The following is a 12,836-nucleotide window of genomic DNA, read 5'->3' on the forward strand; positions in this document are numbered from 1 at the left end:
TAGCAGTCCTTAGGTTGAGACTATTTATGAGATATATGATTGAAGCACAACTTAGCAGAGAGTAATACAGGGATAATGAAGGTGGTGCTCTAACTGTAATTAGCCATCAATGCTATCTTCATAAGCGAAAATGTAGGATAGAAAAAAGTTGGCACTCACCATCGGAAACTTAAAACGTCTTATTCTTTATTTCACATTGTTAAAATGCAGGCATGTTGACAGGGAGAGATAAAACAACAGGAGTGAGAAGGACGAGTCGTTTCGCGCTGTCTTATTGCTTCATCTTGCAAGATGAAGCGCTAAGACAGCGCAATAAGGCGCGTCCCACTCACTTTATTTGGTCTCCTGTGATTTTATCTTTCTAAAACCACTCGTCCCTCTCACTTGGTCTTATCTCTCCCTGTCAACATGCCAGCATTTTAGCGATGTGAAATAAAGAATAGGACATTTATCGATTAAATTAAACTTTCAAATTATAAGATTTCATGCCAAGGACATGGCTGAACTTGCTACTTACCTCAGAAACATATGAAAGTGCTAATATAATGAGCAGCATAATTATTATAGAGCCTCTCCACAGGAGGGGGGTGCATACAAGCTACAAGAAAAGAAAATAAGAACATTCCATACATTACTAATGGTTCATTATGAAATATAAGCAACTAAAGAATGTGTAACTGCAACATTGAGAACTAAGCAAGCAATTATATATAGAAACTTTTGAGGTTTTAATAGAAATGTTTCAGTACTTACTTCCATAGCGGTGTATAAATTAGAAATATTAGCAAACAGTAGAAATAGGCACACGGCAAACTGGACTAGAATCACAATTACAAAAATATCTGAAAAAGAAGAGAAATAATACACACATAAATATATATACATAAATGTACACAAATTTAGGTTCTCTCTCTTATCTAGCTGGTACCGCACATTAATCCTTAGAGGCCCAGGGCTACCATGCCAGAAGAGCATGTTATGGAAATACCCAGTTGTGCCACTAAGCATAGTATAGGCCATGAATCATTTACGGTACATAAAAACGGTTATTACTGATTATCATTATGAAGCAGAGCGTATAACAACTAAATATCAAACACCAAAATATAGAACATCACAATACACATTGAAAAGAGAGGTGAGTCATAGAGCAAAATTCTTAAATATAAATCTTTATTGAGAAATAAATTATACAGAACAATTCTGTTAAAAACACTAAAAGGCACACAAAGCTGACCATCACTCATATTGTTGCTCAACGATGCCTTAGGAAGTCGCCTAGGGCAACAATAGGCGTGAAGGTCAGCTTTGAATAACTGTGATAACTGGTTTGTTCTGTATGTCACATTTATTTCTCAATAAAGACTGATTGTTATTCAATGAAGTTGCTCTATGACGCACTACTCTATTCATTGTGTATTGTACAATTAGCAAGAGCCACGCGTCATTCCTATTTGTACAGCAAGTATGGGTGCTGCAAAGAATCTACAGGCACATTTCACCTCCTGCATTGACTCCAAATCTCTGCATTCTTTAATAGCTGTCACTCTATTAATTGTGGTGTAATTGGAACGTTCTCTCTGTCCCTCACAAATCCTGAGCAATCAGCATCATTATTTGTGGATCTCTTCTTTTAAAATAGGCAGTGGCCAGCTGCCTGCCCCAGCACAGGAAAACCCACCTAACAGTACAAAGAGTGAAACTCAAACTACATGGCAACTATATTAATTAGACGTGACTGTGATATGGGTGGTTCTAGACTGTAGACGGCCTGGCGTTGCCCATCTGACAGGATAGAGACAAAAATGTTGACATGGATGAATGGCAGGAACTAGAGAAAAAAAATCCAACTACTCTGGAATCTTTCTTCCAAATATTTGTCACATCTACAGATATATGCAAGTACCAACACTTCGATGGAGGTTTATATCATTTCATATTACAAACTCCTTTACTTTTAAATTCGAGTCTGTTTTATCTAGGATTTCAATACCAGCCTTACTTACAATTGGTATACACGGGTTGTCTGAATGGTTTCCCTTTTGAGAATACAAAAGCAACTATTAAACAGTTTAAGGTTCCCAAAAACCAAACAGTTGTGTCTTCATAGCTCTGATAGTCACTCCTTGCTGCCGGGTCTTGTGGCTCCAGAATATAGTCCCTATTTGTGGCATTTAAGTTACTCCCATTAGCTGGTCTACAGGCTCTGTGGTCAAGAAGAGAAAAAATTAATTTGAAAAACGGTAACTTTTGAAACTCCATAATCATTATGAAACAGCAACTTAACATCCTGCAAAAAACAATTATGCCCCGACAGAACAAAAATATTTTAAAACAACACCTGCTGAATAATCATGTGCCAATAACATGGCAACCATAAGACTGCAAGCACATGCAAGCGATTTTACCTGGATCTGCTGAACCTTTTCTATTATATTCATAAAACCAGCTTCATGTTCTTCCAACTGGCTATTTACAAAAAATCTATGAAATAGCTTTGTGTTATCTTACTTGTTTAACGTTGTTAAAAATAATGCTTAACAAGATTGTAGCCCCATGAAGTTTCCCTCATACACAGGACAGGTTCCCCCTCCGTTCTGTGTTGAGAGCCTTGCCAGCAGTATAACACGGTTTCTGAGATGCCTGCTAATATTTCAGGCACGGTTTATATTATTAAAACTTATCTAGGTGCTACATGCGGTTTCAATGACCATTTCTTTTTATGGGCTCATACACACTGCAGTGGTTTCCACAGTCCTGTGTAGGAGCCAAGTTCCCAAAGCACAAATAGAGCAGGTTCCATTCCTTTGGTTCCTTTTCTACTGTAAGCAGACCTCATACCAATTACACATGGGCTGCAAAGAAGGAACTACAGAACTGATGTTGTAGGGAGCCCAAGATGTAATTTGAACAGAATAATGCTGGTGTCAAAGGTAACAACATAGTGAGGTGAACCACAAAGAGGGGAAACATTTTCTTCTTTGTTGGAGAGAGAATCTGGTCAAAAAAAGGGTTGATAAAAAGTCCAGAGGAAGACATTATACTGGTTAAGAAATTCTAAACTATAGCTCTTTGCTCTTTCTGCCCATGGCAACCAATCACAGCTCCCCTTTAAAATATTCATGAGCACTGGTGAAATTAAAGCTGAGCTGTGATTGGTTGCCATGGGCAACTGGAAATATTCTGACTTTCAGACTGCTTGATAAATCTGCCCCATTATTGCAGTTTCCTTTTACTTACCCATAGATATCACTTGAACTGTACCATATCTGTCTCTTCACAATAAGAAAACCACATATTTGTAAGATGAGACTGAGGATAATGTTAAGTATTACAGATAGCAACAAAGGAGGCGAGATGAGTTGTGCTGGTGGTCTATAAGGGGCAAGCTTCGGATAAGCATGATTCAAGCTCACTGAAACAAAATAAAATGTACAAGTCATTAAGAGGATGTCTTCTAAAGGGAAAAAGATGTAAGGTTTCTTCAGTTAGGATTTTCGTCTATGAGCTAGAACTGGGAGTAATTACTCTCTCTGGAGGATCTGCTCCTTGCCTTCATTGCAAAGACAGTCCAATAATTCCAAAGTGACCAATTCTTAACTTTCCCTGTGGTTGCAACAACAAATTCAATGCCTGTGATGTGATACAAGTTGAGAAGACCGCTCTAAAGAAGAATTCATACTCAATGACTTAAAGGGAACCTACCTCCGTGAAGCTGCGCGCCCTCATCCGACGAACCTGCCGTCTGCGCATGCGCAGAACAGCAGGCCCACGCCTGTGCGGTCACTGCTCCGAAACAGGCGCGGGCCTGCTGTTCTGCGCCTGCGCAGACGCCAGGTTCATCGGACAAGGGCGCGCAGCTGCAAGGAGCTGCGCGCCGAAGATTGTGGGTAGGAGAGGTAAAGTGGCTACTGGGGCGTGGAGTAGCCACGCCGTGTAGCCACAGCTGCGGCAACTCCACGCCCCAGTAGCCGCATAACAAAATTAGCATAAAGCTATAATATAAGTTCACAAAACAGTGCGGAGACATGAGGATTAGCCCTTAAAAGGGATATCCTCACGTCCTATTGATCCACCTACCACCCGACCTACCTTTATAGGTAGATTTGTGGTGGTAGGTTCCCTTTAACCTTGTTGCTTTTATTTGTGTTTAGCTTTGTTCTTTTAGGTACAGTGGGTATGGAAAGTATTCAGACCCCTTTACATTTTTCACTTTTTGTTACATTGCAGCCAATTGGTAAGATCAAAAAGGGTTTTCATTAATGTACACTCTGCACCCAATCTTGACATAAAAAACAAATGTAGATCAGATGAAAGCAGAGTGTACATTAATGTACAAAAAAACATTTTTACCATATATATACCTGAGTATAAGCCTAGTTTTCAGCACAAAAAAATGTGCTGAAAAACCCTAACTCAGCTTATACTCGAGTCAAGGAAAAAAACAAAAAGTGAACTCACCTTCTGACGCTCTGACGATCCATCGCCGCTCCGACATCGGGTCATGGTCCGTCACAGTCTTCATGACATCAGCTGCATCGGCACACACTATGATGCCACCTGCAGCTGACGTCATGGTGCCTGCAACGGACTGGGAGCGGCTGGCAGGCTATATACTCGAGGGGGCAGGCAGGCAGGCTATGTACTTGAGGGGGCAGAAAGGCTATATACTCCAGGAGGCTGGCAGGCTATATACTGCAGGTGGCTGGCAGGCTATACACTTGAGGTGGCTGGCAGGCTATAAACTACAGGGGCTGGCTGGTTATATATTACATAGGGCTGGCAGGCTATATACAGGGGGGGCTGTGACCAATGCATTTACAACCCTCGGCTTATACTCAAATCAATAGGTTTTTCTAGTTTTTTGTGTCAAAATTAGGGGTCTCGGCTTATACTCGGGTCGGCTTATACTCGAGTATATACGGTAACTTACAAACTGTCTGCAATGAAACAAGGAGTAAAAAATTCACTGTATGGTGTTTTTCCCCCCAATTTTCTGTACAGGAGTTAAATAAAACAATAACAACCTACTAATACCTAACAGCATTCTTATATTCCAAGAACACTTATTATCTCTTTGTATAGTGATGGTAATTCTAATTAATGTATACTATCAAATATTGTACATTAAATATGTTGGCAACAGGAGTATGATGGAAAAACACTACAGCATACATAGAGAGAAACAGGACCTTTGACTTACTTGTTACACTAATGACAGTAGTTATAGCCAAGTCTTGGAAGAGGAATTGGTAGTTTGCATAGGAACTTTTCTCCTGTTTGGTAAAAAAAACAACATTGTTTGGACCTAAAAGATTTCTTTCTGTAAAGGCTAGTCCATAAATAACAGTGCTGCCTGCGGTTTTTAATAGGAACAGAAACCCTACTTTGTGACCACATGCATCCATGCACACTGAAGATGTTACTATATTAGATTGCTCCTATCAAAGCTAACAATATTACAAAAGTACAACTACATAAGTAGATGAAACTCTTCTTCCCTATGACTAAAGGTAAATTAAAGATATATATAGGCGGTCCCCTACTTAAGGACAACTGAATTACAGGCGACCCCTAGTTAAACACAGACTCCTCTGCCCACTGTGACAACTGCGACGACTGGTGAAGCTCTCTGAATTCTTTACTATAGTCCCAGACTGCAATAATCAGCTGGAAGGTGTCTGTAACAAAGCTTTATTGATAATCCTTGGTCCCATTACAGCAAAAAATTTTGAAACTCCAATTGTCACTGGGGCAAAAAAAATTACAAATTCAGCTTATGAACAAACCTATGGAACCTATCTTGTACTTAACCCGGGACTGTGGTTATGTACAAGATAGGCTCTTTAGGTTTGTACTTAAATTTGTATGGAAGTCAGAACTGGTATATTTTATAATTGTTGCTCCAAACAAAAAAAAACATTTCCTAGTGATTGGATTTTGAAAATTTTGTGCTGTTATGGGACCAATGATTATCAATAAAACTTCATTACAGACACCTTACAGCTGATCAAAGTAAAGAATCCATGGAGCTTTACCAGAGGTCACAGTGGTTAGAGAGTTCCGTCTGTAAGTCTGGTGTCCTTGAAAGGGGTATTCTTGTCTGGGCATTCACTTTCAGTTTAATTAATCTGCCATATATAAACATTTCTTCAATTACCGTAGATGTTATTAAAAAAATGTTCCTGTGTGAAGATAATTTCTCATAAATGTTATCATATGGTCCCTTAGAAATATGACTGTGTCCTTGAATACGGCCACCTCTGCTGGAGGGATTGAACAAGGAAATCAAAAGTTTCGAAATATTAAATGTCAAAGGAGTTATTGCATGTCGTACAGCCGTCCTGTAGTAATGATTGCTGTATCCATGTGGTCAGGCAGGACTCAATAGCGCATGTCTGGCCACCCCTGCCCGTATCCGAGGAAGCTATCTCGTTTCTAAGGGTCAACGTGGCTACATTTATGAGAAATTATCTTCACACAGGAACATTTTTTTAATAAGCCAATTGAAGAACTGTTTACATATGGCAAATGAATTTAATTCAATGTGAATGCCCAGATGGGAATACCACTTTAAGTCGGGGGCTGCCTGTGTGTATATATATATTTACATATGAACACACATATACACACAGTACATACCAAAAGTTTGGATACACCTTCTCTTTTAAAGTATTTTCTGTATTTTCATGATTATAAAAATTGGAGATTCACACTGAAGGCATCAAAACTATGAATTAACACATGAGGAACTATGTACTTTGAAGAACATATTTTCAGTTGTTTCACACTTTTTTTAAGTAGCCACCTTTTACTTTGATTACTGATTTGTATGCTCTTGGAATTCTCTTGATGAGCTTCAAGAGGTAGTCACCAGAAAAGTCATTAGCCTCAGAAATCACGTTTTAACAGCAGCTCAGATTAGAGACCAGGTCACTGCCACATAGAGCTCCAGCAGCAGACACATCTCTACAACAACTGTTAAAAACGAGATTGTGTGTAACAGCCTTCATGGTAAAATATCTGCTAGGAAACCACCGCTAAGGACAGGCAACAAGCACAAGAGACTTATTTGGGCTAAAGAACACAAGGAATGGACATTAGACCAGTGGAAATCTGTGCTTTGAGTCCAAATTTGAGATCTTTGGTTCCAACCACCATGACTCTACATGCCTGGTTCCCACCGTGAAGCATAGAGAAGGAGGTGTGATAGTGTGGGGGTGCTTTGCTGGTGACACTTTTGGGGATTTTTTCAAAATTGATGTTATACTGAACCAGCGTGGTTACCACAGCATCTTGCAGCGGCTGCTATTCCATCTGGTTTGTGTTTAGTTGAACCATCATTTATTTTTCAACAGGGCAATGACCCCAACACACCTCCAGACTGTGTAAGGGGTATTTGACCAAGAAGGAGAGTGTTGGGTGCTGCTCCAGGTGACCTGGCCTCCACAGTCACCAGACCTGAACCCAATCGAGATGGTTTGGGGTGAGCTGGACTGCAGAGTGTATAAGGCAGAATATTAGACATATTTTCAGTTGTTTTACACTTTTGTTAGGTATATAATTCCACATTTGTTAATTCATAGTTTTGATGCCTTCTGTGTGAATCTATATTTTTATAGTCTTGAAAATACAGAAAACTCTTTGAATGAGAAGGTATGTCCAAACTTTTGGTCTGTACTGTACTGTATATAGTTTCAAAACCTAAATATTGACTTTTCAGAAGTAGAAAGCGTAATGTTGGGCACCATAGGTCATTGCTTGCAAGAGCTTACAATCTATGAGGAAGAATGGGGCAACACAAGAGGTGAAAGGTTATATAGGCCTGCCTAAAGAGATGGGTTTTGAGAGCATGTTTGAAACTTTGGAGGTTGGGTATTAGTCTGATAGCCCGGGGCAGGGAATTCCATAGAATTGATGCAGCTCTGGAAAAGTCTTGGAGATGTGAGTGAGAGGTTCGAATTAAGGTATTGATTAATATAGGATGGAAAGATAACCAACAGTTTCCCCCTGTAAATGTGTTTCTACCTTTAGGAATGTGCAAGGCAGACTTTCTGGTAACCATTAAGTTTCTAATGGATTCATCTGTATGTGGAACTTGCAAATAGGTTTAAAGCAATATGAAATTATTATTTTAGAACATTCTATTATATGTATGCTTTACAGTATATAGACAAAATGGTTAGTTGTCATACCCAATAAAGTAGCAGCACACCAATATACTGGATCATACTATAAAGAGCCATGTACTTAAATACACAAAAGGAAGTGATCAGAGCAGCTCTCCCTTCCCTATAAAGAAAACGAAAAGAATAATCAGATAATGAAGGAAACAAATTAACATCTGGACATTAAAAAATATGTTTCTACCAGAGTTAAGTGAATGGATGAGCAGAACAACGAAAGATCTTGGTTACATCCGGAAATGTACTGAAAACAATCTTTAAAAGGTGATATCTAATCCGAGGCTGCCTAGGGCAAAGGAGTCATGATGCACATTCTTACAAAAATGGCATTACAGGTTAAGCACTATATGGCAGTATTATTGGGACTCTGAACAGTAAGACTATTCATGTAAGATATATGAGTATTACTCGGGCATTGTACTATACCACTGTTCATTACATAGATGAAATAACATGAGAAGTGTTACTCACTTTAATAGTTGTGGGACACATTCAATATTTGGAGTGTTTGATGTAAATGGTGAAGCCACTGAGGCTTCTTGTTCCGATAATGAAATTCCAACATGAGCCATTTTAAGGGCCTGAAATTAATAAGTGTTCAATCAATTATCAAACCAAGAATTTAACCAAGAGAAAAAAAAAACAAGGCAAGCAAAATACTTACACCACAGTCATTTGCCCCATCACCGCACATTCCGACATAGTACCTACAAGGAAAATAAAAATCTTTATCTTATCTTAATATTTATCTACATCTTGATAATAATCAAACGTGTGCACAATGACGAAATAAAAAATAGGTGCAACAACATCCTCGATTTCAACATGCCAAGTGGTTTCAGAGTTGCATCAGGAGATAATTGTTGTACACCAGATGTTCTTTTGTGCTGCCTAACACAACCTATAAACACGCCTTTAACTCTAAATGTATGTTCACACGACATTCAAATAAACACTGGAAAAATTTGGTGTTTGCTTGCTGTGGAATTTGTGTCTGAGATAGGAGTCTGAGGTCAAGATATCCACTGTGGCTTTACACTTAAAGGGATACACTGAACATGGCCATGCACTATGACAGTGATGTCAAATCTTTTAGCGTCTGAGTGCCCGAATTCACTAAAACAGTAGAAAAAAGAAGGAATTCTGATTATTATTGTAACTTTCAGTATCATGAGCCAGAGCAGGAGTTCCAATGATAATCCAGCTCTGTTCACACCTTGCTGCTCATCCTGTAGTCCCAATCTCTGTGCTGGGGCAATGGCCTGGGTGCCAACAAAAAGGCTTCCGAGTGCCACCTCTGGCACACGTGCCATAGGTTCGCCTACACTTCACTATGAGATGTGTGTTCTGAAAACCATGGGAAGAATTAATCGGAGCCTCTTAGGCGAGTTTGATGCGTCCAACTCACGTATACAAGCTGGTACATCGGGCATGAAAGCTGATGAACCAGAACTAAACTCAGCAGGTCTGTTCAGTTTCAGTTGCTTAGTGTTCAGGCCACATATTACAGTCAGCACATACTGCGATTGTGTGTAAGCAGTAAGTAAAGTGCCAAAAGACATTAGTTCTGTGATCTTGTAGGAACTGGAATATATAACTACTGCCATGGTTCTGCATGGTTCCCACCTATCACACAATGGGGCACATGCAGTTTGCCTGTGTATAGTGCAGGATTTCTGGCGCGCTTTCATGAATTCAGGCACTCCCTGCACTGCCCCAACAAAGTGCACCAACTTTTTTCTGGTGTAGCTTTAACAGAGGGCATGCAACACAATTCTGTCAGACTTTACATGATAAATGTGGTGCACGGTCCGACTGAGCACCGAATGCACCCTAATTTGTGTTGCATGGTGCCTAGTGCAGCTGCGCCACAAAACGGTCGTGTGTGACACAATTGCAGTGCAGACACTTCTTAAATACCTGTGCAAGCAGTTTGCACCTAAATGAACGTACAAAGTCCGTCAGAAAACTGCCCTTAGTAAACAACCCCAATGTTTCTGAATATTAACCTAGTTTTTGTTATATAAACAAAAAAATTCCCCGAAAATGACAACTCCCAAAATATCACTAGCAGGGCAGGATGTGGAATCGCCTGGGGCATCAGAGCAGAGGGGGCTGCAAAGTCGGATCATCGAAAAGTTAGGACGGGTGAGACACAGAAGGAGAGTCTGCACTCCTCTGCAGCTGAAGTGTATATTATTAGGTTCTGCAGCAGCTGAGGTGTGTATCAGGAGGTTCTGCAACTGCTTTCAACATAACTTAGGGATGGGCACACATTTTGAGGTTTACCCTGTTGACTAAATGACCTTGGAATTGCCGTGATCACTAGCTTAGGTTCCTACACAGAGACATGTGAATAAGGCCTTAGGGTAACGTCTACGAATGTTAGTCAAAAATACTCACACATTTTGAAAATTTCATCGGGACTATAAGTCACTATAATAGCGGGACTTACCCTAATTTTTGGAATTCCTCAACAAGACTTGATTTTTGCCCTGGAGACATTCTAGCAAAAACTGCTCCATTTATGAGTATCTGAAAAAGAAATAAAATACATTTAGCATGTTTAAGCATTTGCTGTATTCACATGATAACTATGTTATGCCCACCCACCACAAATGTCCTGAAGTGCAGTGTGAACTCTGTGGAAACAGAGTAAGTTGAGAAATCTTAAGTACCTGCTTTGGTTGTTTCAGCTTAGTAAAAGAACAGGAAAAGCAGATAAGAACACATTTGGGTGTGGATGCCAAAATCACTTAGATGATAAAACTGTCGGGATAGCATGTGTATGGGAAAATCATTAAATAAACACAAAGGGGGTCATTTACTAAGGGCCCGATTCGCGGTTTCCCGACGTGTTACCCGAATATTTCCGATTTGCGCCGATTGTACCTGAATTGCCCCGGGATTTTGGCGCATGCGATCGGATTGTGGCGCATCGGCGCTGGCATGCACGCGACGGGGGGGGCGTGGCCGAATGAAAACCCGACGGATTCGGAAAAACCGCCGCATTTAAGACAAAAAATGTGTCGCGAAAATTACACTTACCTTCACCAGGTATAGGCTGGTGAATTTCAGGGCATTCCAGTGCGCCTCCGGGGAACTTCAGCGCAGCAGCGCCACCTGGTGGACGGCAGAGGAACTACCTTAGTGAATCCCGGCCGGACCCGAATCCAGCGCAGAGAACGCGCCGCTGGATCGCGACCGGACCGGGTAAGTAAATCTGCCCCAAAATGTTAAAATATAAAAGCCATCGTGCACGTTCATGTGCATGGGACCTTATATGTTCTTTGTTTTAGACATAAATCTGGTGCTTGTTTGGGGAAGAGAAAAAAAAAGGTGTTCTAGAGAAAACAAATAATGAAACAATGGAATAAACTTAACAACCTGACATATCTCTGTCATATAACTTCCCAAGCCATATCATTGCTGGCTAAGGTCCCCCACATACATTAGATGAGCATTGGTTAAATTAGCAAATTTCAGACAGCCATCTAAACTCTATATGCTTCTCCACTCTCCTGTGATAGTCAGCTTATCTCAGCTTATTTCTTAAGAATAATAAGTATTGTGCAATTGAATTTCAACTTCACAAATGTTTTTGTCATCTGGAGGTAAGCTGCACCAGAACTGTCCTATTTCTTAGTCAAACTGATTAAATATATATATAATATATACATATATATTCAGCAGACTGACATCTTATACAGTGAGCAATGTGAAAAACATCCTTAAGAATAATTTACTTACCTTTTGTAGTAAATTATTAAAATAATGCAAAATCACATCATAAGTGCTTCCAGTCATAGCAAAATAATAAGGTAGCTTATCAGTGTCTGCTTTATTATTATCATCCGGTATATTAATAAAAATATCCTAGAATGACAAAGAAAGTAAATTCCTTGTGTTAGTTAAAGGGGTTGTCCCTTTTAAGCACATAACAGCAAATAATATTGTTTATGTAACAAAAAGTTATTTTCCAACATACTTTCTGTATTTCTAGATCTCTATTTGCTGTCATTCTGTAAGAAGCTTCACTGTTAACTTCCTGTAGATAAACAACAGTCCATGGTCATGTGATGTCACACAGGTGCACAGCTCTTTATGTCCCTTATTTTGTCATGTCACACAGGTGCACGTTTCCTTATATCACATAGAGTAATCAGAGCCGTGTGACACAATAAGGCATGCACCTGCATGACATCACATGACCATGGACCAGTCTTTAGCTACAGGAGATAAATACTGTAGTGAAGTTTCCTATAGAATGACAGCAGGCAGAGAACTAGAAAATCATGAGGAATTAATACAGAAGGAATGTTGGAAAATGTTATAACAACTTATAAAAGTGGACAACCCCTTTGGGTTAGTTAAGGGTTAATAACAGATGGACAATTATTTCCAATAGTACAAAATTCTTAAAAGTCAAAACCAACCTTGAAATAAGGAATCATCAGCATTTATAATAAATTGCAATCAGATAAGGTCTATTTATCCCTTAGCCCTTAACGACTTAGCCCTTAGACCTTCAAAAATCCAATGTACATGGAAAAATGAAATACTTAACTGTATGAGAACTTGTTTTCTGCATAACAAATTGTACTTTTCAATGACGGCAGAGAGAAGCAGGAACAAAAATCCAAATGTGGT

The 12,836-nt window shown here is 39.6% G+C and overlaps 1 protein-coding gene across 2 annotated transcripts in view; it reads right to left on the reverse strand.

Moving 5' to 3' along the window:
- The window catches only part of LOC140122130 (probable cation-transporting ATPase 13A4), a 90,040-nt gene that overhangs the window by 17,589 nt on the left and 59,615 nt on the right, over positions 1-12,836 (reverse strand). For both annotated transcript variants that reach the window (XM_072142624.1, XM_072142625.1), the window contains 10 exons: positions 11,937-12,062; positions 10,642-10,721; positions 8,851-8,893; positions 8,658-8,767; positions 8,196-8,292; positions 5,204-5,276; positions 3,241-3,415; positions 2,007-2,206; positions 754-842; positions 518-598 (listed from right to left, as the gene is read on the reverse strand). In XM_072142624.1, coding sequence (XP_071998725.1) covers positions 518-598; positions 754-842; positions 2,007-2,206; positions 3,241-3,415; positions 5,204-5,276; positions 8,196-8,292; positions 8,658-8,767; positions 8,851-8,893; positions 10,642-10,721; positions 11,937-12,062 — 1,074 coding nt within the window. The remainder of the gene's footprint in view (positions 1-517; positions 599-753; positions 843-2,006; positions 2,207-3,240; positions 3,416-5,203; positions 5,277-8,195; positions 8,293-8,657; positions 8,768-8,850; positions 8,894-10,641; positions 10,722-11,936; positions 12,063-12,836) is intronic.

The sequence above is a fragment of the Engystomops pustulosus genome, chromosome 3 (genome assembly GCF_040894005.1).
Source record: "Engystomops pustulosus chromosome 3, aEngPut4.maternal, whole genome shotgun sequence".
Lineage (NCBI taxonomy): Eukaryota > Metazoa > Chordata > Amphibia > Anura > Leptodactylidae > Engystomops > Engystomops pustulosus.